Source organism: Mustela nigripes, chromosome 10 (assembly GCF_022355385.1).
Source record: "Mustela nigripes isolate SB6536 chromosome 10, MUSNIG.SB6536, whole genome shotgun sequence".
Classification (NCBI taxonomy): Eukaryota; Metazoa; Chordata; class Mammalia; order Carnivora; family Mustelidae; genus Mustela; species Mustela nigripes.
Window position 1 is genome coordinate 31,582,215 of NC_081566.1, and position 26,680 is coordinate 31,608,894.

The following is a 26,680-nucleotide window of genomic DNA, read 5'->3' on the forward strand; positions in this document are numbered from 1 at the left end:
TGCTCTGTCACTTTGAGTTGCGAATGTTGGACCACCCTTGCATCCCAGGGATAAATCCCACCTGGCCATTGTGAGTAATCTTTTTAAGGTACTGTTGGATCTTGTTAGCTAGGATCTTGTTGAGAATCTTGGCATCCATATTCATCAGGGTTATTGGTCTGAAATTCTCCTTTTTGATAGGGTCTTTGCCTGGTTTGGGGGTCAAAGTAATGCTGGCTTCATAGGAAGAGTCTGGAAGTTTTCCTTCTGTTTCTCAGGAGAATAGGAATTATTTCTTTGAATGTTTGGTAGAATTTCCCAGAGAAACCATTAGGTCCTGCACTCCTGTTTTTGATCACTGCTTCAATCTCGTTACTGGTTATTGGTTGTCAATTTGTGTTGTCAATTTGTGTTTCAGTCTTGGTAGTTTATAGGTTTCCAGGATTACATCCATTTCTTCTAGGTTGCTTAACTTATTGGCATATAGCTGTTGATAATAATTTCTGATGATTATTTCTATTTCCTTGGTGTTAGTTGTGTTCTTGCCTCTTACATTTATAATTTTATTAATTTGGGTCCTTTCTCTTTTGGATTAGTTTGGCCAGTGGTTTATCAATCTTATTCTTTCAAAGAACTACCTTCTAGTTTCATTGATGTGTTCTACTGTATTTCAAGTTTCTAACACATTGATCTCTTCTCTAATCTTAATTATTTCCCTTCTTGTGCATGGGGTTGGCTTAATTTGTTGTGGATTCTCCAGTTCTTTAAGGCGTAAAGAGAGTTTTTGTATTCAGGATTTTTCACATTTTTTGAGTGAGACTTAGATGGCTGTGTTTTTCCCCCTTAGGATTGTCTTTGCATATCCCATAGGTTTTAGACCAATGTGTCTTCGTTCTCATTGGTTTCCGTGAATTGTTTAAGTTCTTCTTTGATTTCCTGGTTGATCCAAACAAACATTTTTTTTAAAAAGATTTTATTTATTTATTTGACAAACAGAGATCACAAGTAGGCAGAGAGGCAGGCAGAGAGAGAGAGTGGAGGAAGCAGGCTCTCTGCAGAGAGCCTGATGCAGGGCTCGATCCCAGGACCCTGGGATCATGACCTGAGCTGAAGGCAGAGGCTTTAATCCACTGAGCTCCCCAGGCACCCCCAAACAAACATTCTTGAGCAGGATGGTCTTTAGCTTCCAAGTGTTTGGATTCCTTCCAAACTTTTTCTTGTGATTGAGTTCCAGTTTCAAAGCACTGTGGTCTGAGAATATGCAGGGAATAATCTCAGTTTTTTTGTATTGGTTGAGCCCTGATTTGTGAGCCAGTATGTGGTCTATTCTGGAGAAAGTTCTATGTGCACTTGAGAAGAGTGAGTATCCTACAGTTTCAGGGTGAAATGTTCTGTATATATCTATGAGGTTCATCTGGTCCAATGTGTCATTCAAAGCTCTTGTTTCTTTGTTGATTTTCTGCTTAGATGTTTTGTCTGTTGCTGAGAGTGGTGTGTTAAGATCCCCTACAATTAATGTATTCTTATCAATATGAGCCTTTATTTTGATTAACAGTTGGCTTATGTAGCTGGCTTCTCCCATGTTGGGGGCATAAATATTTACAATTGTTAGATCTTCTTTGTGGATAGTCCCTTTAAGAATTATGTAGTGTCCTTCTGTACCTCTGCCTACAGTCTTTAGCTTAAAATATAATTTATCTGATTTGAGAATCACTACCCCAGCTTTCATTTGAGGCCCATTGGCATGAAAGATGGTTCTCCATCCCTTCACTTTCAGTCTGGGTGTATCTTTAGATTCAAGTACATCTTTATCCATTCATCTGCATTTGGACATCTGGGCTCTTTCCATATTTTGGCTATTGCTGCTATAAACATTGCTGCTATAAACATTGGGGTGCATGGGAAAACAACTATTTCTAAGAGTAGGAAAACAATTATATACATAAATGCTTTGTATCAGATTTTTCAGGAAAAATAATGAAGAGAATGCAACCAACCAGAAGACGTTGGGGATGGATGAATCTTTAATTATTGTTCTTCTGGGTGGTAAAAAGTACACAGTGCAAAGACATGAATCCAGAGGGCAAAGGTGCAGACTTACCTGGGGAATGACTTCTGTGTTCACCTCTGAGGGTTGGAAGGGTCACTGATGTAGACAAAGCACTTAGTCCAATATCTGGTCCTTTGTTGAATGGCTGATGAGCTTTAGCTGCTGTTGGGGTTGAAGGCTCAGATGAGGAAGCAAGAAGCCCTGGAGAGGGATTCAGATTAAGACAACGATAGTGGGGCGCCTGGATGGCTCAGTGGGTTAAGCCGCTGCCTTCAGCTCAGGTCATGATCTCAGAGTCCTGGGATCGAGTCCCGCATCGGGCTCTCTGCTCAGCAGAGAGCCTGCTTCCCTCTCTCTCTGCCTGCCTCTCCATCTACTTATGATTTCTCTCTGTCAAATAAATAAATAAAATATTAAAAAAAAAAAAAAAGACAACGATAGTGGAATGTTGACTCGTCAGTGTGTGCCCTGAGTGCTCCCTTCCCCGCATGGGCGCCCCCCGGTGGCAGGCTCCAGGGCATACCCTTTCTCCTACTTTCCATTTCCCTTTGCCTCCTGGCCTGAGGCACTTTGTGCCCAGGGTGGAGAGAAACATGGACTGTCAGGAGACAGTGTGAGTAAGGTTGTGTGGGATAATCAGGCTGAAGGCGCAATGGGGAGTGAACCAGACGCCCAGAAGTATTTGGTGGGTTTGATATCTGCAAATCTCAGGTCACCTTCCATTTTCTCAAGTTGCCCCACAGAATAATGAGACCACATCGTGTTAACAGGATTTCCCAGATCACAATCAGAGTGTCCCCAGACGGGGAGGCATTACTGAGGATGAGTTGGAGGCTGAACACTAGTTCACCGTTCTTGGCCCCATATCCTCCTGACCCACTGATGACTTGGCTCATGCTGGGGAAAGGTTGGGTGGGAAGAGAAGCTGCTCTGGCCAGGAGTGCAGGGCCTGAAGGGTCTACAAGACACTGACACAGCCATGCTCAGCACAGGAAATTTCAGGTTTAGGGATGAACTAGTGAGAAAAGCAGGATTATTTATAAAGGGGAAGGGCGGAAGGGGTGTCTCACAAATGTCATTTCCTGCATCACCACAGCAAGGCTGGAAGGAGGAGTAGATGAGAGAGCTGGGGGCTTAGAAAGATCGAGAACCATCCTCTGTGTCTGTGGCAGCACACAGCAGGGTGGGCATTTGCTCTGGGTCTGGCCAGCACCTCCACAAGCTCTCGGTTGCATGAAATGTGCAGTGAAGTGGCGGACAGCCAGGGGGCGCATGGAGAGCAAACCACAGGTGGGATGGGAAGTAGCAGCCGCAGGAAAGTGAGGTCTAGAGGCCACCGGCCACAGTAGTAGCAAGTTACCACCAACTGAGAAGGCTTAAAGCAGCAGCAATGTATTCTTCCTCAGTTCTGGAGACCAGAGGTCAAACCAGGGTGCCTAGAGTGCCAGGTCCTGCCGGAGGCTCTGGCAGAGACATCGTGCTTCTCTTCTAGCTTCTCAGTGCTGCCAACAATCCTTGGCATTTCTTGGCTTGTAGCTGCATCACTGCATACTTGCCTCCACGTTCACCTGGCCATTTGCTCTGTGTTTTGTGTCTTCTCTTTTCTGAGACACTCACCATTGCATTTGAGCAAGATCTTAGGAGGTATGACCTCATCTGAGGATCCTTACCTTATTATGTAGGCAGAGACCCTTACTCCGAATAAGGCCACAATCTGAGTTCTGGGGGAACATATCTTTTGGTGACCATTATTTGGTCCACTACACTGAGGGAGCAGAAAGCAGGGAGAAGAGTGACAGAAACAGTCCTGGTGAAATGCCAGAGGCTGGCAGCTCCCACACAGTGGTGCCATCTCATCCCTGAACAGCAGCCAAGGGTTGTGTGTCTTTTACTGGGCAGCGGGGATCAGGAAGGGTCCTCATCCCTCTTGGCCTTGTATCACCCTCAAGACAGAGGAACAGGTGCATCTGTAGGAGTGTTTCATGCCCTAGATTAGTTTGTCCAAAGAAGACCTTGGTGTGGGGGCCAGGAATGAATGAGAGGATGCTCGTCTTGCTGGGATGTCACTAAGGGGTCTGGCAAGGTCCTTCTTGCTTAATGCCAGAAGGAAGTGCAGATGTGAGTGGTGGTGGGTGGGGCCAGCTGAGAGTAGCAGTCTGACGGGCACCAGCCCAGGCCACCTGAGGGCAGAGCACCTCTAGCCTCTAGATGATTCCTGGAGAAGGTCCCCTGGAACTTCAGTGCATTCTTGCTCCCCTTCCAGTGCTGGGCCTCGAGGTCACTCATGGCTAGGAGGGTAACTGGTGCCCTCAGCATCCTCCAGGAAGGCACAATTTTTCCCGTAATCCAGATGACCTGCTCATGAGCTACACAGACTCTGCTACTTGTCCCAACCACTCAAAGTCTGCATTTCACCTTAAGTGATTCCTCCATCCTGATGAACTGAAGGGCCACACAGTCTAATGGCCCTGGGGAGACATCCCCCTGCCTTGAATGCTCCTGGAGCCGCAGCTTCTTGGCCAGATCTCTCCAAGTTCTTGGCCAGAACTGCCCTTGAAATCTTTAGAGAAGTTGCCGAAGGACAGGAAGTGAGAGAAACTAGTTGAGAGGGCAGGATGGGCATGGATAGAGGTTATCAACAGATACTGGGGAAAAACTGTCCTTTTCCCAAAAACCCAAGGCATTTTCCCTTAGCAGAACGGCTCAGAAGTCGGGCCTGGGCAGGGATTCAAGTGGCCAGGCTTTGAGTGTCACCTCCACCATTTGCATGCCCTTAGATAGTCACTTACCTAGTTTCTAGGCTCGATTTCTTCGTTCAGAAAATGAGGGTAGCGATGATACTCTGCTGCTGGGGCTGCTGTAAGGATGGCATGAGATAGCACACGCCAGACATGGCACAGCAGTGCCTGGCACACAAGACACTTCCGGTCAGTGTCAGAACTGCCCACCAGGGCTGTTCCCCCAGACACATGTTTCTACATTGGTGACATTTCTGCCTTGTCATTGTCTGTGCCGTCCTGGCTGGATACTTTTGCCCAAATTCTCCACCTTTTATACCTGACTACTTCCAGCTCCTCCTTCCAGAATCATCTCAAGGGTCACCCCCACAGAGAATGACTCAGAGCACACTTCTTCAACAACTATTCAAAGGTTTACTGAGACCCTCACATGAGGCCCGTGAATTTGGTCATGTTATCTGCTTTTGTGGGTGAGGAAGCCAGGATGCAGAGCACATGATCCCCAGGCCATGTGACTTCAGAGGGTGTGCTTATGCTGTCTGTCCCTCATGCTGCCTCCACCTGTGCCCCCATGCCCACCACCCCGGGCCCCAACGGCTGTTGTCAAGCCTGTCTTGCTCCCCACACGCTGGCTGCCCGAGGAATGTGGGCTGGCAGCCACAGGTGCTGGCAGCTCACAGTCTGGGCTCTATGAGTGATGTCTGACCTGGACTGGCCTCCGTCGGTCCTTCTGGAAGCCTTGACCCCTCCCTGGGCAGTCCACATATTCATGCTGCTGTGAGAGGAAAAAAGTAGCCCTTGATTCCATAAAGAGCCATTCGGAGGGAGGTTAAGAACTGGCCTTTTCCAAAAGCAACACCCAGCTCACTGCCTTATCAAATCGGTCCATCTCCACTTTGTTTTTCCAGGTTTTCAGTTTCGTAAATGGCCCCGTTTGTTAATCTTCATGTTTTATGCTCTGTCGTAAAACCAGGCAGGGCTGTCAGTGGAGGGGGCTGGTGGGAGGGAAAGCCATGAGGAAGAGGCCACGTCAATAGGGCCTTTAGGGACAGGAGGCTGGGGACCTGCCCCCCTCTGACGCTGCTCTGTCTCTTGCAGTAGCTTGGGTCTGTGCCAGCCCAGACCCCCGCTCCCCCGGGCATGGCACGGCTATGTGTGTGTACCCCGCCGAGTGCCCCACACACCAGAAGTGCTCTGTAAATGTTTGTTCTATAAACGTAAATCTTTGTGTCCTCCATTCCAGGCCACAAACCTCTTTCTGGTGGATCAAAGGATGAAGGAGCCTAAAGTCATAGCAGGGCCTGTCAGGCCTCTTTGGGTCCTTCTCCAGGGACCAGGGGTTCATTGGGTCTCACTGAGGTCAGCCCGGCCAAATCCCAGGCAGCACACAGTGGGTGGAGCTGCAAGTGTGGGCTCTAACAGAGGGGCACTCGGGGGGGGGGGATGGGCCAGTGTGTGGCCACACTCCTGTCTGAGCATGCGTGTACAAACAGAACACAGCAGAGTGGCTGTGACCTCACTAGTCATCAGTCCAGGGGTCGGAGACCTGGCTCAGGCTGCCGGAGTCACAGTCACTTGGGAGCTTGTCACCCGTGCCAGTTTCTCAGCCTGCTGCAGGAAGCTCTCACTCAGTAGAGTGAGGTCTGAATGACAGCCAGGTTTGAGAACTGGTGATCTCGTCCAGCCAAGGAAGGACATGACTTACCCAAGGCCACAGGGTGGCTGGTCAGTGATAGCGTTGGGAGCACTCCAAGCCTGTGCTCTGCCTACTGCTTCTCCATGTTCAGGATTGAGGGCATGTGTCTGAATCTGATGAAAACCAAAATAAATTCCTTTTGGTTTATCTGTGGCTTTCTATGATTCATGCTCAGTCTCTGTTCATTTATGTAAATCACTGAGAATTGACATTATATATATATTTTTGCTTCCAACCTGAGCTCTTTCAAGCAACTGGGCTCCCACTCAGCCGCCCTCCCCTCACCTCTGTGCTGTCCAGACTCCAGGTGGTCCGTTCCCTTCCCTGCCCCTTCCCCAAGCTGTGCAGCTGGAGCCCTCTCACTCAGGGACACTGAGGAGACTCTGGCCCCCCTTGGTCTGGGTCTGGGGCTTGGAATGGGCTTGAGAGGACCCAGGCTTTCCGTGAATGGAACCCAGAAGGGCATCAAAGGTACTGACTCACCTCAGACTCAAGGCGGTTTGCTTTTTCAAACACACTTGAAGTAGCTGCTCAGAAAGCCCTGTAGCTTGACGAGCCAGGTGTCAGTTCTGTTCAGCTCAACAGCCACCTAGTAAAGGCCTCCAGGCTCAAGGCTGGTGCCTGGTGAGCCCCCAGAGGGATGCAGAGATGAATGAGGGAGGCCACAATGGCCATCCTGCCCGGGACCTCCTCTGTCTCCCCAGGCTGCCATCAGTCATGAGCTACTCGGCATTCTGCGGGGGCCTCTTGTGCCCCCCTACGTCAGGCAATGCAAAATATATGTCCCTGTGGGCCCGCAGGACTCTGGCTGGCCAGGAGCGATCCAGACTGATCCCGTCATCAGTGACTGGACCCAGGCCAACCTGTCACCAGGTTGTGGCCTTTCTGGCGAGTGACTGGAATCCCTGGTAGCAGTGTCTCCAGACTGACCCCTGGTGCTGTGGCCCTGCTACCCTTTGCCAGTGGGAGGAAAGGTGATGGCAAAGTGAGAACACCAGCCTGCCCCTGAAGTTCTGGTTTTACTTATAGCCCTGTGACCTTCCTCTAACACAAAGCTTATTTTATAACAAAGTGTTGACCGTCTCATGTAAATGATCGAGTGCCGTCCTGAAAGGGAAGGACAGCACGGTTGCGTGAGTAGGAATGGTCCTACATGGGTCAGCTGTCTACCTTCGTGATTGCCTGGCTGCCCAGGAGCTGGGGCTCACTGCCTCTGCCTGGCATCACAGGAGAGCATCGTGGAGTGTATCGCTGGCCCCACCAAATGCATAATTTCTAGAGAACGTGTATCCCTTGAGCACCATCTTAAGGTAGAAGTATCGTAGATCAGGGCCCATGTGTTCACTACTCATTAGGACTGTATCTGTTGTGGATAGACAAGTCCACTGGTAATCTTTCCTGCTCTCCATTAGACCCCAAACATCTGAGTCAGCTTTGTCTCTGTGTGTGTGTGTGTGTGTGTGTGTGTGTGTGTTGGGCGATGGCATATGCATCATTTCTTTTACTCTAGCACAAGCTCACAAACAGGGAGATGGCCATAATTTATTCACTGACATACTTAGTGATTCAATGACCATTGATTAAGCACTATATATATCAGACATAGTACCGAAGATGAAAAAAAAAAAAAAAAAGAAAACAAACCTGGAAAAGATGAATAACCAAAATGCTGCTTTTCATGATGGTTGCAGCTGGCTGTGACAGGGCTGTGTGCTCCCATCTGCAAAGGTCTTTGACGGTGGGGAAAGCCAGGGAAGCTTGTTGGAGGACATGACTCCTAAGCTGAATCCTGAAGGCCATGCAAGGGTCAGGGTGAAGGGGTGGGCCAGGAGATGATAGGGCATGGAGCTTCAAGCAGGTGAATGGGGCTTTTCAAGACCTGAAATTGCTCAGAAAGGATGGAGCTTACCCAGTGCCCAAGGGGTGGGAGGCAGGAGAGTTGATCGTGCTGCTTCATCCGTCCACGAGGGGGCGATGGAAACCCAGAATCACCCGCTCTGCAGGTCCACAGTGGGGTTAGAGATGGGAGGCACCACTGGACTGGAACAGGGCACAGGAAATGCCCTTCCCGCCCATCAGAGTGATGCAGACATACAGAGGGCGCCCCATTCCTGCCTCACTACTGTGAGTCTTGTGGCCACCCCTGCCCACTCAGATATGAAATACTTGGCCAAATGTGTGGTCGTGGCTGCCTTGGAAACAATGATTCCAAGACCAGCGTCTCCAAACACACAGGTGACGTTAGTAAGCAGAACCCCAGAGCCCAGGTCTGCACAGCTGTCAGACCCCAGCAGCTCTGTGTCTTCTGGGCGTTGCTGGTTTTACTCGTGGATTCTCAAAGGGCAGGCGTTTTTGCAGGGCAGGAAGCCCTTTCCTGGTTCATCTGCCCATCGGGCAAGCCACAGATGTTCAGGTAGGGCTGTCTCCAGCTCGCAGGATGGCTGATAGCAGCACTAGGAGGACACTCTGAAATAAGCCAAGAGGCTTCAGAAGAGTTGGCATAGAGCCAGACATCCCCTAGAGGGAGCCCCAGCCCGAACGTGCTGAACTGCCCTGTTAACATGACTACACAGCTGAAAACGTTGCCTGGGTCAAGCTGGGCCCCCATCCTCTAGGCTAGGATCCATGGGGCCTTGGGTTGAAGAGCAGAGGATACCCTGCCCCTCACAAGCGTCCATCACGAGTGCATTTTAACGGCGTTTGTCGGTCTCCTGATTTCACATTCAACCTCTTGGGATAAGTTCTGTGTGACCTTCTTGGTGTCTAAAGAAGTACTTCCTTTTCTTTAGTGTTCAAACACCTCAGGCCTCCAGAGCTGCCCTAGCAGCTCTTTGATGTTGAGAGAGCTGCCAAGAGGACTGTGTGTGTTCCAAGCCAGTCCCTTCTTTTAGACATTGATTATGACATCTGTGTTTCCTCTTTCTGGGCAGAAGACATTCTCCCATCGATTGGCACCTAGAGGTTAAAAAGGCTGAGGACTTGAGTGAAGGAAGAAGGGTTCAGATTGAGCATCAACCATGGGCCAGCGCTGTCACATAAGGAGCCTTGTGTTAGCTTTACACCAAGTCAGAAAATCCCCACTTTATAAGGAGGAAATAGACTCAGGAGTTAGGATGCCTGTGTGAGGTCACACAGTGAGGTGGCAGGGCTGGCATTTCATTCTTTCTAATCCCAAAGCCTGTGTTCCCCACCTCCCACCCCATGTGCCTCCCCAAGACCTGAGAACCTTGTGGCAGGTCCTCAGGGTGGGATCTGCATTGGTCCGAGTCTGCCTGCCCAGGGCACAGGTTTCTAGATTGCAGTGGTGGAAAAGCTGCTTCTCTCCCTTACATAGGCCTTTCCTCTGCTTCTCAGTGATCACAGGATGGGTCCTCAGACCAGTGATTTCTATAACAACATATGGTAGGTGGCTTCCCATAGGTTCAGAAGTGGGGCAAGTCAGCACATCCCTGAGTGCACCTGCCCCATGCCGCATAAGCCAGAAATTACATGGCTTTTCCGTAATCGGAGGGCAGCCCGGGAAAAGCCCTGTCATTTGTGGCTCTTGCTGCACTCAGGGCCAGACTCTTGAACTGGTTGGCTGGCTGACTGTCCATCCTCTGCATGAAGCATTGTCTTCATCCATGAGTACTTGTTGGATGTCTGACGGGTCTGGGGTTAGATGCCACAGGAATGAGTTGCTTATGGCAAACTTGTCTTTCATGGGACATTTAGCTACCCTGAACTTTGGTTTTCCTCTTCTCTAAAATGAGAATGCATCCCAGGGGCCTTCCAGTGCTGCTACAAGGAATATATGAAGTAACATTTGAGTACCTCATGACCCATCCTGGTGGTTGCTGGTATTAAGACGAGGCCGTGTGCAAGGCCATGGGCTCTTCCCCTGAGTCGCCTGAGGATGGCCGGGCCTCCGAGTGAGACTTGCTTTTGCTTTCAGAGCCAGCCGAGTTCACTCAAGGGTCCAGATCTGCAGATGGCAGTGATGGTCTTAGCTGTGGCCCTGCCTGGGTACTCATCTTAACCTTCTTGCACTGGAATGTGGTGTAGACCAGGGGGACTCAAACGTTCATGCATACATCACCTGGGAAGCTTGTTATGGATGCAAGGGCTTCCTGTCCGGAGGTTCTAACGCAGCAGGTTGGAGGCGGGGTCAGAAAAATGGTTTTTGAAAAGCTAGACTCCAGGCCAGGACAGGTTAACAGGGGCCCCGCTGAGGCACCAGGACAGTCTCCCAGGAGGAAGCCATCTGGCATCTCCAGCCTCCCTCCGGGCTCATGGGAATGGACGGGGAGGGGGGTTGTTTCTCTTGAAGAGAATGAGAATGGGAAGGAAGGCTGAGGGTCGGGAAAGGCAGGGGTGGGCAGGCCCAGAGCAAAGCCCGTGGGCCCCAGCAGGGATGCTGTTGCGCCATGAGTGCGCCCGGCCCTTGGGGGACCAAGAGGCTGATGCCGAGGGGCTGAGCTTTGCTGTGTTTCCGTCTTGCTGCAGATCGTGTTCCGGAAGATCAGCGATGTGAAACGTGAGGAGGAAGAGCGCATGAAACGCAAGAATGAGGCCCCCCTGATCTTGCCCCCGGACCACCCTGTCCGGCGACTCTTCCAGAGGTTCCGGCAGCAGAAGGAGGCCCGACTGGCCGCAGAGCGGGGCGGCCGCGATCCCGACGACCTGGACGTGGAGAAGGGCAGTGCCCTCCCCGAGCACGCCTCGGCCAATCACAGCCTGGCGAAGGCCAGCGTGGTGACCGTGCGTGAGAGTCCGGCCACGCCCGTGGCCTTCCAGGCGACCTCCACAGCTGCAGTGGCAGACCACGGGCGGCTGCACGCGCCTGGGGTTGAGTGCTTGGGCGCCAGGGCCGGCGGCGGAGGCGGCGACTGCGCCAGGCGCAAGGGCTGGGCCCGCTTCAGGGATGCCTGCGGCAAGGCTGAGGACTGGAGCCAGGTGGCCAAGGCCGAGTCCATGGAGACGCTCCCCGACAGGACCAAGGCGTCCGGAGAGGCCACCCTCAAGAAGACGGACTCCTGCGACAGCGGCATCACCAAGAGCGACCTGCGCCTGGACAACGTCGGCGAGGCCAGGAGCCCCCAGGACCGAAGCCCCATCTTGGCGGAGGTCAAGCACTCTTTCTACCCCATCCCTGAGCAGACACTGCAGGCCACGGTCCTGGAGGTGAAGCACGAGCTGAAGGAGGACATCAAGGCCTTGAACACCAAAATGACAAATATTGAGAAACAGCTCTCTGAGATCCTCAGGATATTAACTTCCAGAAGATCCTCTCAGTCTCCTCAGGAGCTGTTTGAGATATCGAGGCCCCAGTCCCCAGAATCAGAGAGAGACATTTTTGGAGCAAGCTGAGTGGTCTGTTTAAAAAAAAAAAGGAAGAAAGAAAGTCAAAGATAAAACCCCGTCTCCCTGCCCTCAACACCCCTCCCACCACACACACCTACATGACCAACAACTTCCAAAGTAGGCTTTTCCTGACAGAAAATCAGAGCGGGACCAGTCGCTTAGGCACTCTCTCTCTCTCTCTCTCGCTCTCTCTGGGAGCAGACGTGGGAGGAGGCGCACGCCACCACCCTGCAAGATGGCAGCCGCTCTCAAACTGTCTGCACAATTTTGGAAGAGGGGGCATGCTGTCTAAAGGGTATTTTCCTTCATTTTGAATTTTTTACTGCCATGATCTTTGTAAAAGAGGACAACCGCTAGAAAAGAGGAGCAGCTACTTGGGGACTAGTGGGAGCGCCCTGGAGAACACCCCCATGTAGATACCAGGCTGGGCTCCTGCGCCAAGAACCCCAAAGACTGCGGTGGGCACAGGGACTTCCCAGCATTCCCTGTCCTTGTACAGCCCATGTCTGTCGTCATCTTCTATTTTCCTATAGTAGTCATTTGTAACCAGCCCGGGACAAGGGGAGCTTGAGGGATAAGGCGGGCAGAGCCTTGCAACTTTCTGTCCCTAATGGTTAAGACCAGAAAGCTGTGAGGTGCTTTGGGTACCTGGACACTGAGAGCCGGGTATCCTCGGGTCTCCTTTCCCAAGTAGAAGAGCTGGAAAGGGCCTTTCAGGAAGCAGAGACTTTCTGGGCTGCGCTCTGCAGCCTACGGTCATGGGAGAGACCACAGGGAGGGTTCCAGAAGCCTCTCATGCGCCTCTGGCCCTGCTCCACGCCGCTGTCCTCATCGCTCGGGTCCCTTCGCTTCCTGTCCTTCTCAGCCTCTCCCCAGTGTTCCGTGGCCTTCCTCAGGGTGTGCGGCATCGGCAGGAAGGGCAGTGAGCCCAGAGTTGCTTTGTTAGCAAAGCAGACACACACACACACACACACACACACACACACACACACCCCCTCAGAAAAATGATTGTAGCAAGTCCTATGTTTATGTTGATTCTCACTGGGATTCAGGGCCCTTCAGAAGTTTGTATTTTGTCCACTGCCTGGGGTCATTAGAGGACCCTTGGGATCCATGCTTGGCCTTATTTTAAAATTAACTTCTTTTTCTCCAGCTACAGTCAGCAGGACTTCAGGAGAAATGGAGAAGACTGCAGGCCAAGGTTGTACTTGCTTCAGGTGCAGGAGAAAGAGAAGGAGGCAGCAGGTTCTCCAGATGGCTTTGTAGGGTGATGGAGAGAGGAGGCCCAGGGAAGGTCTGAGCTCAGGGCGACAGTCACAGAGCCACCTGTGGGCCACCCAGACCCCTATGCCAATGCTCGGGGACTCTCTGTTGCCTCCTAGGCACCTGGGGTCAAATTATTCATGTGTTTGGACATCTGAGAAGGGAGAGAGGTCTCTCCTAGGCCCAGTGGATCTAGCTCAGGTGTATGCCCTGCAGAGAGGGTCAGGACCCTAAAACTTGACAAGCAAAGTTGGAAGTTCAGCTCTAACAGCTTGGAGAGAGAGGGGACCTGGACTCTGGGTGACAGCAGGGACTCATCCAGGGCTCTGGCTTTCTGAATGAGTCACACTACAGCACCTCACCTCTGCACCTGGCATGATTTTGCTGCACAGATCCTGAACCCGTGCTTATCCCCTCAGTACTAGAGGGGAATTCCCAGGGCAGGACTTGCCCTACCAAAGATACTAAACATTTTTGAAGGTCTCCTGTCAGCATACCCACATGTCCCTTTGGTCTTGTTCAGTGGCCATGACAGGTCCCAGGACTTGGCCTTCAGCAGTCTGTGCAGAATGGGGTTGTCCCCTCCTGGCACCCAGCACTGGCACAGATGGCCCTGGGGAACAGAGATCCAGGAAGTCAAGAGAAGGTTCCTTCCCCAGGGGTTCCATATAACTTATTAACCCACTCATGGGAGGCTTACTGGGGTGGTTCTTGGCTTCCCAAGCCTGCAGCATTATTCAATCTAGCCTCAGATGGCAGCATAGAATGAGGGGGAAGTATATTTTCCCAAGACCAAGTCATGACTGTTTGTGACTCTGGATAAAGCAGTGGGAATTTCAGTCTTCTTGAGAAGCTGCCAACTAGTCCAGAGGCTCTAAAAGATCTGGAATCCCATCTGCTCCAGAATATTCTAGTTTGGTATTCCTTAAATGTGCTCATTACCCTGCTTCTGAAGTTTAGTGCCCACTACTTTCAAGTCAGGGGTTAGGGCCCTAATAACTCCATCGCCCAGCTTCGGAAGCACCCGCCCAGCTCTCTGTGGGTTTGATGACAGGCTCCTGTACAGCGCCCTGCAGGCCAACCTAGTGGGGCCCTTCCCCACTGGTTCTGCTGGAGGGCACAGTTGTGTTAGTAAGAAATGACTCCCCTCTGGGGTCTGAGAGGCAAAGACACTGATGGGCCAGACTTGAAAGTCCACACTTGTCTTGGGGGAAAAAATAAAGCTTCGTGAATGTACCCGTGGACTGACTCCTAGGATCTGGGTAGGGCTCATGACCAGAAGCCTGGATCCTGTGGATGGAATGTGCTCCTCTCGGGGTCACGGGGCCTGCACGTGAGCCTGTGGTGACAGATCACCGCAGTGTGGCTGTACGTGCTTTTAGTCTTTTCTGCTTAAGGATTATAGGGACTTGTGCTTTGTTTCCTCTGGAAAAAAAAATTTTTTTAAATGAGCCAAACCTTCTCTCCTTTCATCTTTGCGATACCCATGTGGCCGTGGGCTGCTCTGTGCTAACTACCTACTCTTGCCTGGATGCAGCTCTGGCTTCCTGAGCAAGGGCCACAAGCTCCAAATACTGACTGAACCTTCCACTATCCGGTGGCTGAAGAGAGGTTAGGGAAACAGAGTCACTAGGTGTTGGACCAAACATTTAGACTTTAGAAGTTCGGCTGAGACATATTTACCTGAGTAATTTGTTCCTTTCTGAGGGAAGGGGACATGATGCATTATACCATTCCATTGCCCAGACTTGCTGGTTACTTGATCTCATACTTAAACTCCTTACCTTGAATGTGATTTGCAGGGAGGCTCTGCTTTCCAGAGTGTCCCTGCTTTGGAGCCAGAGGTCCTGCCCCACCACTTGGCTGCTGTCGACCATGCTCTCCTCTCTCCCACTGAGGGAGGTGTGGGGTTGAGAGTTGAGTCTGTGAAAGAAAATGACCAACCATCTCCTCTTGGTGGAGGACACAGACTCCAGCTTTGAGGGCTGCTGGCCCATATACCTGCAAGGACACCTCCACCAAGTAGGATAAGGTTCCCCTAGGAAGGAAAGGGAGGCACCCCTCTGGCTGAGAAGCCCTGGTTTCATGCACAACTTTGATATCTGCACCTTCAGCCACCTTATTCTCTCATGCTCAGACCTGGCTCGTTCCTAAGACCATATTTTAATTCTCAACCCCAGACTACATCTGTGTGCCGAGTTTGTAGCCAGTAGCAGGCAATCAATGGCTTAAAACATCTCTGATGCTACAATAACATGGGCCCAAGTGTTTCAAAGTGGTTCCTATTCCTTGTTATCCAATTCCTGGGCCTATTTTACCCTCAACCTTCTAGATCCTGTGTGCTGTGGCTGGCCATATATCAGGCCCTTTTCTGGAACGTTCTTTCAGAAGTGTGGAGCCAGCACGGCACAGAGTCAAATATGCCTTGCACTACCCAGCCCATCCCTCAAGCTTCCCCTCCTCAGTCCTCCGGTGGAAGGTCAAAGTAAGAAGCCAACGGTTAAAATTTTTGTCCAAGCCTTTGTGGGAACTAAAAGAATGCCTTAAGGGGGTCCCAGGTGTAGGGAGAGCCTGCTCTCCCCTTGTTGCCTCGACCACCATATGGCACATACACTCTAGAAAATTTTAGGAGCCCTGGTGGAGATAAAAGTTTCTGATGTGCATTCAATTAATACATTGTACGTTTTGCAATAAAGATGTTTAGCCTTAAGACCCTTGAATGGAACTCCAGCTGGGATGGAGCTACCAACACCCCCCCCCCACTCATGTTGCTTAAAGAGGAACCCCCTAAGGGCACTCTCAGACCCTAGGGTAGCCTCTCCTCTGTCACAAAATTGTACTGCCTTCTCGCTCGCTTCAAGACCAATACTTCCACCAGCTCTTGTGCCCTCCAGCTGGGGGGACTTCACTGTCCCCTCAACACCATTCGCAGCCACCAGAGAAAGCATCATTTTCTCACACAAGGCGTTCGTGTTGTGAATCCCACTCTCCCCGCCACCACCATACACGGTTCAAAAGAATCAATGTGAATTTGCCGCTTAAATTAGTTTCAAATGAAACGTCTTTCTCATGCGAGCAAATCAGACTCATTCTGGAACCTCTAGAACTGGACTCGAGCGCCCCACAGGCGCCAGACCCGGTGGGTGCCCTCCCCGCCCCAATGAATGTATTCTCTTAGTATTTAGACGTACTTCTGCATCAGTGCGAGGCTGTCCACAGCCGACGGTTCGCCAACCCCGTAAAGGCACTTCTACTCCTGAGCAGCCTGTCAGTCTGGGGCTTCTCCTTCTATTGGTATCTTTCCATTGAGTCCCGCCAAATCCTCCATTGGGTTTTTTTTTTTTCCTTCGCCATCTGCCACTTTGTCCAAAGGAGCATGAATAGACAGAAGTGCAAATGAGCTGATACTATTTTTATGGTCAGCTGACCATGCTGCCAGAAACTCCACTGTATATGTGCTCTAGGGAATGGTAAGAGGAATATGCGGGCCCCTCCATTGATGATATGCCCTTCTCAACATTTTTAAACAAGCACAAATGATATTTGTAAAAAAAAAAAAAAAAAAAAAAAAGTTTAATTTTATTTATTATGGTAATAAACTATTTTATACAGGATACTTGCTTTTTGCCTTTTCTTACATAACTTTAGAGGCACTGAATTGGATGTTCTGACTAAGATGACAGAACAAGGATGGTACTTTCTATTCCTTTTCAAGAGCTTGGGAAACCCTAATTTGGAGAGTACCTGTAAGTCTGGTTTTGGGGGCCTCAGGATTCTAGAGACCCCAAGATTGTGTGTCTAAGGACCACATAGCAAGAGAATGTTTGTGACAGTGGTTTGCCACATGATCCAGAAATAAGGCTGTATCTGCTCTTCGGACATCCCGAGATGCCTTCCAATGGTGCCATCCCTGGAAAACTATGGTACAACACAGTGATTTCACACATATCTGAACATGACCTCCTAATTAGAAGTTTACATTTTAAACAATTCAGGTTGAAATCTGTTTAAAATCTATTAATGCTTCTCTGCCTTTTAAAACAGTGTAAAAAACAGAACTGCGTCTTTCTGGAGTGATTCCATATCAACCATATGAGTCCTGATCCGTGCTTTAATTCATGGATGGTCTCAGAAGCTACTAAGGTAGAGGACTGCTTGACCCTAAATGAACTAGTCCTAAGTCCCAGCACTCTCAGTTTGGCTGTGGTTTTAATACCTGCTTGAATAATTGCTTCTTGCTGGTGAGATTCTCCAAAGGACTGTCAACCTTTCTTTTTCAATACCAGGGGACTGCATTTCAAAAAGCACACCTTGCTTTTTGTAGACAGAACATAACTCAGGATGAGGAATTTGTGATCTGCAAGCCATATTTGGGCCTCTGCTTGATCCCATAGGGCCATAGTATGAGTACAGCATTTTTAATGATGTCCTCTACAACCCATTCTTTCATTACATTGCAGAAAAGCATAATAAAAATAAAGGAAAGGTGATATTTAGAAGTCCAAGTGACTGATACTCATTCAAAAGTCTCATCTAAAAAAAAAAAGAAAACAGTTTCACCTAATAAAGCACTGAACATTAGGTTCTTTATATATCCTCAATGGTGAAAAAAAATCCCTCTTTGTGAATATGATTTTTGTAATTAGTCAAAAGGACTAGTAATACAGTGCTAAGTAATAGATACTAAATTTTGGGTGCCAAAGAGGTGTCAACTATTAAGGGGATTTTGTTGGTTTGTTTTAAAATAAAACAGTTTCCCTGAAGAAGGGCCTTGGGTTTCTCAATGCCCACTGAGGAAGGCCAGCACCCTCAAGAAAATCTGGCTTTTCAGTGGTTGGGCCTCTTGTGTGGAGATATTCTGGGACATTTGTTAGAAAACAAACTCATTATGTTATGGTTTATTTCTTATTATATTATATATAATTATATTATTATATATTATATACTTGGACATCTTCTTGCACGGTCCCCAAAATAACTCAAAATGACCAAGAGTTGGCTGTCCTTCAGATGTCCTGCTTGCCTCCCTGGGGAATCATCTTGGCGATCGTATTTGCAGCTCGGCTTGTCCACAGGGCTCGGTTGAGGTCAGAGGATCCCGGGGCTAGAAGTGACCTTGGTACCTTGCCTAGTTGTTTTCCCGCCCCATGCCTGAAGCTGCCCGGGGCTGATGGCCTTAGCAAAGTGAATATCAGAGCTGCTCTGTCCTGCCAGGACCTTCAGGAGTCTTTCATTTAGAGCAAATCCAAGACTTTACTTCACATGTGTGAAGAGAGATCTATTACGCTTTCATATTACAGTTGGAGAACAGCAAGAGGTCAAAGAAAGAAAACAACGGTCCTAAATAATCTGCATGTTGGTTAATCAGACCTCACATATGTAGCTCATCGTGAACTAATTCCCAAGAACCACTCCAAGTCATGTAATAGCTTAAAAGAAATTCAGGATTATTAGCTCCAAATATATTCACCAATTCTTCCAATATAAGTTAAGTGAATAAATTTGTTTTTACATAAATGGTGTCTCTGAAGAATTCAAAATACTTTGTGTTATTTACATATGCACATACATTATACTTGCCTATAATCATCTTCACGCCCGTGTGTGTGCTTAGCCAGGCTCCCTGTGGCTGGCCACGGTTCCCGAACGAGTCGGTCGCCGTGATCCTGTACTATAGTCTCTGGAGTGTTCTCTCCTCCCAGCACCATACCCTACTTAAAACTTCCCAGTATCTTGGGGTCACCTGCGTGGGCCTCTCTGTCCTTTACTCACCCAACTGCTAAGGCCACTACTGTCAGCCGGCCTGCCCCTCTGGGTCTGTTCCAAGCAGCAGTCAAGCCGGGGGACACCCACTGCACGCCTGCCTGCTCCATCCATGTCCACTCTTCCGGGCAGAATGGGTAGGAAGAAAGCATGTCAGCAAGACGGCCGGTCCTGCATTCTAGGAGTTTGAATCTCAACTGAGTTAAATGCCACAGCCAGGACACAAGGATCACGCCAGATGGCAAATGTAAGCTATGTGGCCAACCCAGCTCCAAGGAAAACTTTCATTCGATAACAATTTTATCCATGGGTTTGAGATGTACTAAGTTCTCCCGTAATGAGGTACACAGACTATGGATCAAACTTCCCAGCTTCTTCACATATCACTTGCCCTCTCAGGAAAAAAAAAAAATCCAAAGTCAAACAGATCTCTTCAGCCTTTTCTACCACTTATGGCTATTAGTGACCTGTCACCCACTTTCCAGAGGGGTGAATAATTAAATAAGAGTCACAGGTATTTACATTTTAAGCATTTTCGTAAAAAAATACTCAAAATGATTCTATAAAAATGTGAATTATCAGTATGACAGAAAAGGCTCCATTTTATTTGTAACGAAATAAAACAATGTAAGCCAGAGTGTAATCCACTGAGTGGGAAGATGACTGCTGGGGCTTACTCGTGGAGAGAGGAAAAAGGACCATAGAAAACCATCCTTACCCTTTGTCACTTGCCTGGTAGCACCCATCTGTGGGTGCACTAGCTCATGGTTCCTTAATTCTTCTTTGTTGGGAAATGAAGATTAACTGTCCAGTAGAGGAACTGCCATGTTTATACTCTGCACATCTAGGGAACCAAGCATCCAAATGTCAATCACTGTAACAGTGTTCCAATAACAGATCTCCTTAGGTACCAACCTCTTGGAACACAATAGGACATGCTGTATCTTCCTTGACTGGACAATGAGAAACTTAACTGTGGCTTTGTCTCCTCCCTGCCAGGGAGCTGATGTGTGAAGCTCAGACCCTAGTGTTGGTTCTAGAGTCCACACTGCAGGACATGGGAAAGAAATCACTTAAATATTAGCAAAATATTTCAGAAATATCTATTGCATTTAATTCTTGGTAAAGTAGAAAGAACCTGAAGGGCCCTGGGACCGGGTTCTAGACCACAAGGTTACCATGTGCAGCAGGCAAGACAATACTGCTCTGGGCCCCTGCTTACTCAACAGGAAAGTGATGGGGCTGGGGGAGATGAGCTCTGGTCCCCAAAGTTAGAAGTCTCACTGGTTGTCACTTTTCTGTGAGAGCTCAAGCTTCCAGTCTTGGAGGGAGATAACTCCAACAAAAGATGAGCAGATGACGCACTGGTTCCTTGGAGGTTATCCTGGTGTATGAGGTCAGGGTGAAGCACCAGTTGCCTTGGAGGCCAGCAGGAAGGGCTGGCACCAGCTGGGCGGCATTAGTCCACTGAGTATGTCTGGGCCCAGGCAATGCCCACATGGGAGTAGCAGTAGAGGAATCCCAGGACGGAGAGGGTCACATATGGCCAGCCTGCAGCGGGAAGACAGAGACAGAAGAACAGTTAGAAACACCTGGGGCAGGACCTTCCACAAGTGCAAACTCTCCCCCTTTGGACAAGGTAACCCAAGAAACAACAGGGGCCTCAGCTGACACATCAAGACACATACCTCCTAGAAAGTGTGCTCTAAATGGAACACCAACAACCTGAACTCTACATTCCTACTGGGCCAGCATAAAATGAGGGGTATGCTATCTCAAATGGAAATTAGGTTTAGAAATAGGACTGGCTTTTTGCCATTTGCAATGACAGGAATGGAACTAGAGGGTATTATGCTAAGCGAAATAAGTCAATCAGAGGAAGATAATTATCATATGAGCTCTCTGATATGAGGAATTTGAGAGGCAGGATGGGGGTTCATGGGGGGGAGGGAGGGAAAAAATGAAACAAGATGGGATCAGGAGGGAGACAAGCCATAAGAGACTCTTAATCTCACAAAACAAACTAAGGGTTGCTGGGGGGTTTGGGGGGGGGGGTAGGGTGGCTGGGTGAGGGACAGTGGGGAGGGCATGTGCTACGGTGAGTGCTATGAAGTATGTAAGCCTGACGATTCACAGACCTGTACCCTTGGGGCAAATAAGACATTATATATATATACTCTGGTTTCTCTTCAGATTGCATAAATCTTTCACCTTTTACATTATATATTAATTTTAAAAATTTAAAAATAGGATTGGCTTTTAAAGAATATATATTTAGAAAACTAAGGTAGTTAATAATAAAAAAGAAAAAAAGTCCGTAAGACCCACAGTAAATCTCAAAATATAGATTGGCCGTTATATGGAACTGAGTGCCATCTGTAAGAACACAGAAGCGAGAGCCTAAATTAAACATTTGCTTTCAAAACTCAAAGCTTTTAGTGGTTCCTTCTATAAGTACTCATCTTAGAATATCTGATGTTCTTTTCTTGCTTTTTCTCCTCCTCCTCCTCTTCAATTAACAGCCCTCTCTTGCTGGTCACTTAATGACTTCCATGTCCTCTACATGTTTCACTTACTCAAACATATATTAGGAGCTCTGGAGATCCAGAGATGGATGCTGTGGAAGGTACCAGATGCCGAAATAGGTGATCCCACTCCAGCTTGGCAAAGATACACACTACTGGGATCTATGAGCCATGTAGCATGTGCTAGATAATGATGTAGACAGAGCACATTTAAACTGGTCCATGTGGGGTGAGCAAGAGTTTGTCAGACGGAAAGGGGCAGAAATAAGCAACCAGAGAGACCACCTCAAGTGTGAACATCACAGGCCACCCCAGGAACCGGGATCACAGGACTGTGGCTACTGCACAGGAAGGGGCAGGCAGGGCAAGGCTAGAAGTAGGGAGGAGGCAGTGGGGAGCCACTGAGGGTACTATACTTCTCTAGGCTCCCTTCTTGCTATATCAACAAGCAGCTGTGATTATTATTACTAGAAGTTCTACGAATAGGGCGTAGTGGTTAAGTGTGCCGGCTCCGAGGTGAACCTGGACACCAGTTCAAACCCGGACTCTGTCACTTGCCAGCTCCGTGACCAGGAACAACTTGATAAATCTCAAATGTAAAACTAGGGGAGGGACAGAACACCTCTACAGAATGCCATGGACTCACTGTGTCCCCCTACATTCATGTGCTGATGCCCTAACCCCCACTACATATTTCGAGGTGGGGCCTTTGGAAGGTAAATGGGTTGGGATCAGATCACCAGGGGGGAGCCATCATGATGGGATTAGTGCCCCCATGAGAAGGGACCGGAAGAGCTTGCCTCCTCTCTCTCTGCCATATGACACAGTGAGAAGGTGGCCATCTAGAAGCCAGAAAGAGGGTCCTCACCAGGAACCAGATCAGCTGGCATCTTGATCTTAGACTTTTCCAGTCTCTGGAACTGTGAGAAATAAATGTCTGTCGTTCAAGCCTCCCAGTCCACATATTTCCTTATGGTGGCCCGAGTGGCATGAAGACATAAGGAGGGAATGTGATATGATGTTAAAGGCCTGCATGGTGCCTGGGCTCTGATGGGCACTAAGGAAAGGTAGTCATAATATTGGGGCGAAGACACAGAAGTCTTTCTCCACCAAGATGAGAGTGATAACAGGAAGTCCTGCCCTGGTCTTCCTCTGAACTCTTGTTTTCAACTCTCTCCTGAGATTAGCTTGGCACCAGAATTCTAGGCCCTGAAGGCAGGAGAAGTGAGGGGAGCCAAGGACCCCCAAGAGCCTAGCTCTAGGCCCAGCCCTACGGTCCCACATCCTGTCTGCTCGTCAGCCAGTGGGTTAGCTTCCTGTGGCTACTGGAGCAAATGACCACAAACTTAGTGGCTTCCAACAACAGAAATGCAATCTCTCATACTTCTAGATGCTGCAAGTCTGAAATCAAGGTGTTGGCAGGTTGTCCTCTCTCTAAAGGCTCTTAGGGAGACTCCTCCCTTGCCTCTTCCAGCTTTGGATGACCCCAGATACTCCTTGACCTATGGCAACGTACTTCCAATCTCTGCCTGTCTTCATGAGGTACTTCTCTTAAGAGAGTACCTCTTCCCTGGGTATCTCTGTGTCCTCTCCTCTTAGAAGGACGCCAGTCATTGGGTTCAGGGCCTACTCTAAATCCACCATGATTTCTTCTCAAGACACTAAAATCCCTATTTCCAAATGAAGTCCAATTCTGCTGTTGCAGACAGACATGAATTTGGGGGAGGGCAGGCACTAATCGGCCCAGGACAGCCAGGTACTTTTTCAAGCTTCAAAATGGACACATCCTGCCTGGAGCCCTCAGACACAGATGCCAGGGGACCTGTTGACATGTGCTCCTCAGTGGACTCAGGAAGCAGAAATTAGAGAGGGGGCTTCGGGCATGCACAGCTAACCCAGACTTCAGCTGTGTTTAGGATATTGCGTTGGCAGGTGTTTGGTAAACACAGAACCCAAAAGTGGGCTGTGGAGGTGGGAGAATGGAGAGCTTATATTTACACAAAGCTGGGCCTGGGTCATTGGACAGCTGTGCTCGGCCCTGCAGTTGTCCAGGGACATCCCTGTGAAAGCTTCCGGCCAGCACACAGAACTGTAAGGAGAAATATCCCCAGCAACACCCGGAAATGTGGCATAAAATGTTCAGTCGGGAGCCCAGTTAGACCCTGAAAATTCCCTCTACCATTAACTGTCTGCCATGCACAGAGGCATATAGACAACAGGTAGCACACCTATAATCCTGACTCTGCTATGAGACCCTAGCCAGGCCTCAGTTTCTCCACCAACACAATGGGAGGTCAAAAACAAACAGATGGGCATGAAATTGGATCACAGACTCACTAGTGCTTTTAAAGAGTTTCAGAAATGCAAATACTTCCTACACCTGAGAAGTCAATGTATACAGTCTATGTGTGAAGCTATTATGTAAACAGCTCTCCTTTCCTGACCTCAGGAGTAAGCTCTGTGATGACAAGAAGATGGATTCCACAAGTCACCCTTCCACAGTATTCACTCAGTATCTCATGAGCATTTGCTGTGTGCCTGGCCTGTCCGAGACATCAGACATCAGTATCACCCTCTGTGGGTTGCCTGCTCTGGGCACTGGGACTCTGTAGAAGCTGCTAACCAAGCACTAATGTACTCCAAGTGTCGGGGGTGTGTGGGGGCAGAGACTCCTCTTTATCAGGGCTCAGATCAGTGCAGAAAAAGACGGGGATGGGCTGTCATTCTGGCCACATTTGAGGGTTGCTATGATGCCGTCATCTAGGCTTTTCAGCTGTGCACAAAAAAGAGGGCATCAAAAAGGGTCTGTCCCAACAAATGAACCCTGACCTCATCCTGTAGCCCTTAGTCTCCCTGGCCTTTCCCCATTCTGTGTTCTCCTTCCAAGCTTGCCCTTCTCACCAGGGTTTCTAATCCACACTGTCCAGTCAACTCCCAGATCTTGGCATCCCCAACCCCACACATGCACACACACACACACACATACATGCACACATACGTGCACACGCATGTACGCACGCACACACACACCATTGATGTGGCTTATAGCCTGGTGGGCAGTATAGTATTGGTCAAAAGGTCTTTCTTAAGAGAGTACCTTAAGGCCAAGCCACCCCTGCACACTTGGTATATTCACGGCTAGGCCCCCAGATTCAATGATTTGTCCTGATGGACTTTTGATACCTAGACCTATTAAGATCTAAACAGTTGAACACTTTTAACAGCTGACAACTAGGCAGCACTGAAGATACTACAAAGAGGATGCTAGCAAGTTAGGCAATGGTTGCAAAAGACTGGATAATGGAGCTAATAGGACAGACTACCTGACAGTTATAGCTAAACGCATACAAGTAGGATGCATAGCACCACAGATTCATTTAAGAAGACCCATGTATGTGATGTAATAGAGGGAGTTAATAGGATGTAGGTGGTTGTATCATGCTATTGTTAAGAGGCCACTGGTGTATTGTAGAATAACTACAGCTAATGAGAACAGGTAGGACACAGAGGGAAATGTCTATAGCTAAGAAAGCAAGTGGTGTAATTTTACTTGAGGTTATTATGGCTGAGTGATTTTCTGAGCAATTACATCAATCTGAAAAGACTGGAAGTCTGAGGCTTAAGAGAGTGAAGGAAAAAACCATTATCATGCAGGGGGATATATAAAATTGGTTTTCTGGAAAGTGATGGGATAATCAGAACAAGCAGCAAGTCTAATGAAAATCTTTATTTAAAAGGTAACATTGTAAGATGATTGCAGCCACTGTGGAAAACAGCATGGAGGTTCCTCAAACCATTAACCACCTAAAACAACCACGAGAGACTATAGACTCTGAAAAACAATCTGAGGGTTTTGAAGGGGATGGGGGTGGGAAGTTGGGGGAACCAGGTGGTGGGTATTAGAGAGGGCACGGATTGCATGGAGCACTGGGTGTGGTGCAAAAACAAGGAATACTGTTATGCTGAAAAAAATTAAAAAAAAAAAAAAAGAATACTCATTGCTCTCAAGCACACATGGAACTTTCTCCAGAAGAGACCACATACTGGGTCACAAATCAGGGTTCAACCAATTATTCCCTGCATATTCTCAGACCACAATGCTTTGAAACTGGAACTCAAGAAAAAGTGTGGAAAGAATTCAAATACTTGGAAGCTAAAGACCATCTCACTCAAGAAGGTTTGGATCAATTTGAAATCAAAGAAGAACTTAAACAATTCAAGGAAACCAATGAGAATGAAGACACATTGGTCTAAAACCTATGGGATATGGCAAAGGTGGTCCTGTGGGGGAAACACATAGCCATCCAAGCCTCACTCAAAAAACCGAAACATCCTGAATACACAAACTCTTTTTACACCTAAAAGAACTGGAGAACCAGCAACAAATTAAGCCAATCCCATGCACAAGAAGGGAAATAAGATTAGAGCAGAGGTCATGAGTTAGAAACTAGAGATACAGTAGAACACATAAATGAAACTAGAAGCTGGTTCTTTGAAAGAATTAATAAGACCAATAAACCACTGGCCAAACTAATCCAAAAGAAAAGAGAAAGGACCCAAATTAATAAAATTATGAATAAAAGGGTGAGATCACGATTAACACCAAGGAAATAGAAACAGTCATCAGAAATTATTATCAACGGCTATATGCCAATAAGGTAAGCAACCTAGAAGAAATGGATGCATTCCTGGAAACCTATAAACTACCAAGACTGAAACACAAAGAAATTGACAACCTGAATAGACCAATATCTAGTAACGAGATTGAAACAGTGATTTTAAAACTCCCAAAAAAACAAGAGCCCAGGACCTGACAGATTCCCTGGGGAATCTACCAAACATTCAAAAAAGAGATAATACCTATTCTCCTGAAACTGTTTCAAAAATAGAAACAGAAGGAAAACTTCCAGACTCTTCTTATGAAGCCAGCATTACCTTGATCCCCAAACCAGGCAAATACCCCCATCAAAAAGGAGAATTTCAGACCAATATCCCTGATCAATATGGATGCCAAGATTCTCAACAAGATCCTAGCTAACAGGATCAAACAGTACCTTAAAAAGATTACCCACCATGACCAGGTGGTATTTATTCCTGGGGCACAAAGGTAGTTCAACATTCACAACTCAATCAAAGTGACAGAACAAATCAGTAAGAGAAGAAAGAAGAACCACATGGTCCTCTCAATTGATGCAGAAAAAACATCTGGCAAAATACAGCATCCCTTTCTGATTAAAACTCTTTGAAGCATAGGGATAGAGGGAACATTCCTCAAATTCATAAAATCCATCTTTGAAAAACCCACAGCAAATATTCTCAATGG

At 48.2% G+C, this 26,680-nt stretch overlaps 2 protein-coding genes across 6 annotated transcripts in view; one reads left to right on the forward strand and one right to left on the reverse strand.

The window, feature by feature from the left end:
• KCNH1 (potassium voltage-gated channel subfamily H member 1) overlaps positions 1 to 16,606 on the forward strand; it is a 407,094-nt gene extending 390,488 nt beyond the window's left edge. For both annotated transcript variants that reach the window (XM_059412951.1, XM_059412952.1), the window contains exon 11: positions 10,949 to 16,606. In XM_059412951.1, coding sequence (XP_059268934.1) covers positions 10,949 to 11,812 — 864 coding nt within the window. In that variant the 3' untranslated portion in view covers positions 11,813 to 16,606. The remainder of the gene's footprint in view (positions 1 to 10,948) is intronic.
• Positions 16,607 to 19,921: 3,315 nt separating this feature from the next.
• Positions 19,922 to 26,680, reverse strand: part of HHAT (hedgehog acyltransferase) — a 360,097-nt gene continuing 353,338 nt past the window's right edge. For all 4 annotated transcript variants that reach the window (XM_059412956.1, XM_059412955.1, XM_059412953.1 and 1 more), the window contains exon 12: positions 19,922 to 20,383. In XM_059412956.1, the coding sequence (XP_059268939.1) occupies positions 20,292 to 20,383 (92 nt within the window). In that variant the 3' untranslated portion in view covers positions 19,922 to 20,291. The remainder of the gene's footprint in view (positions 20,384 to 26,680) is intronic.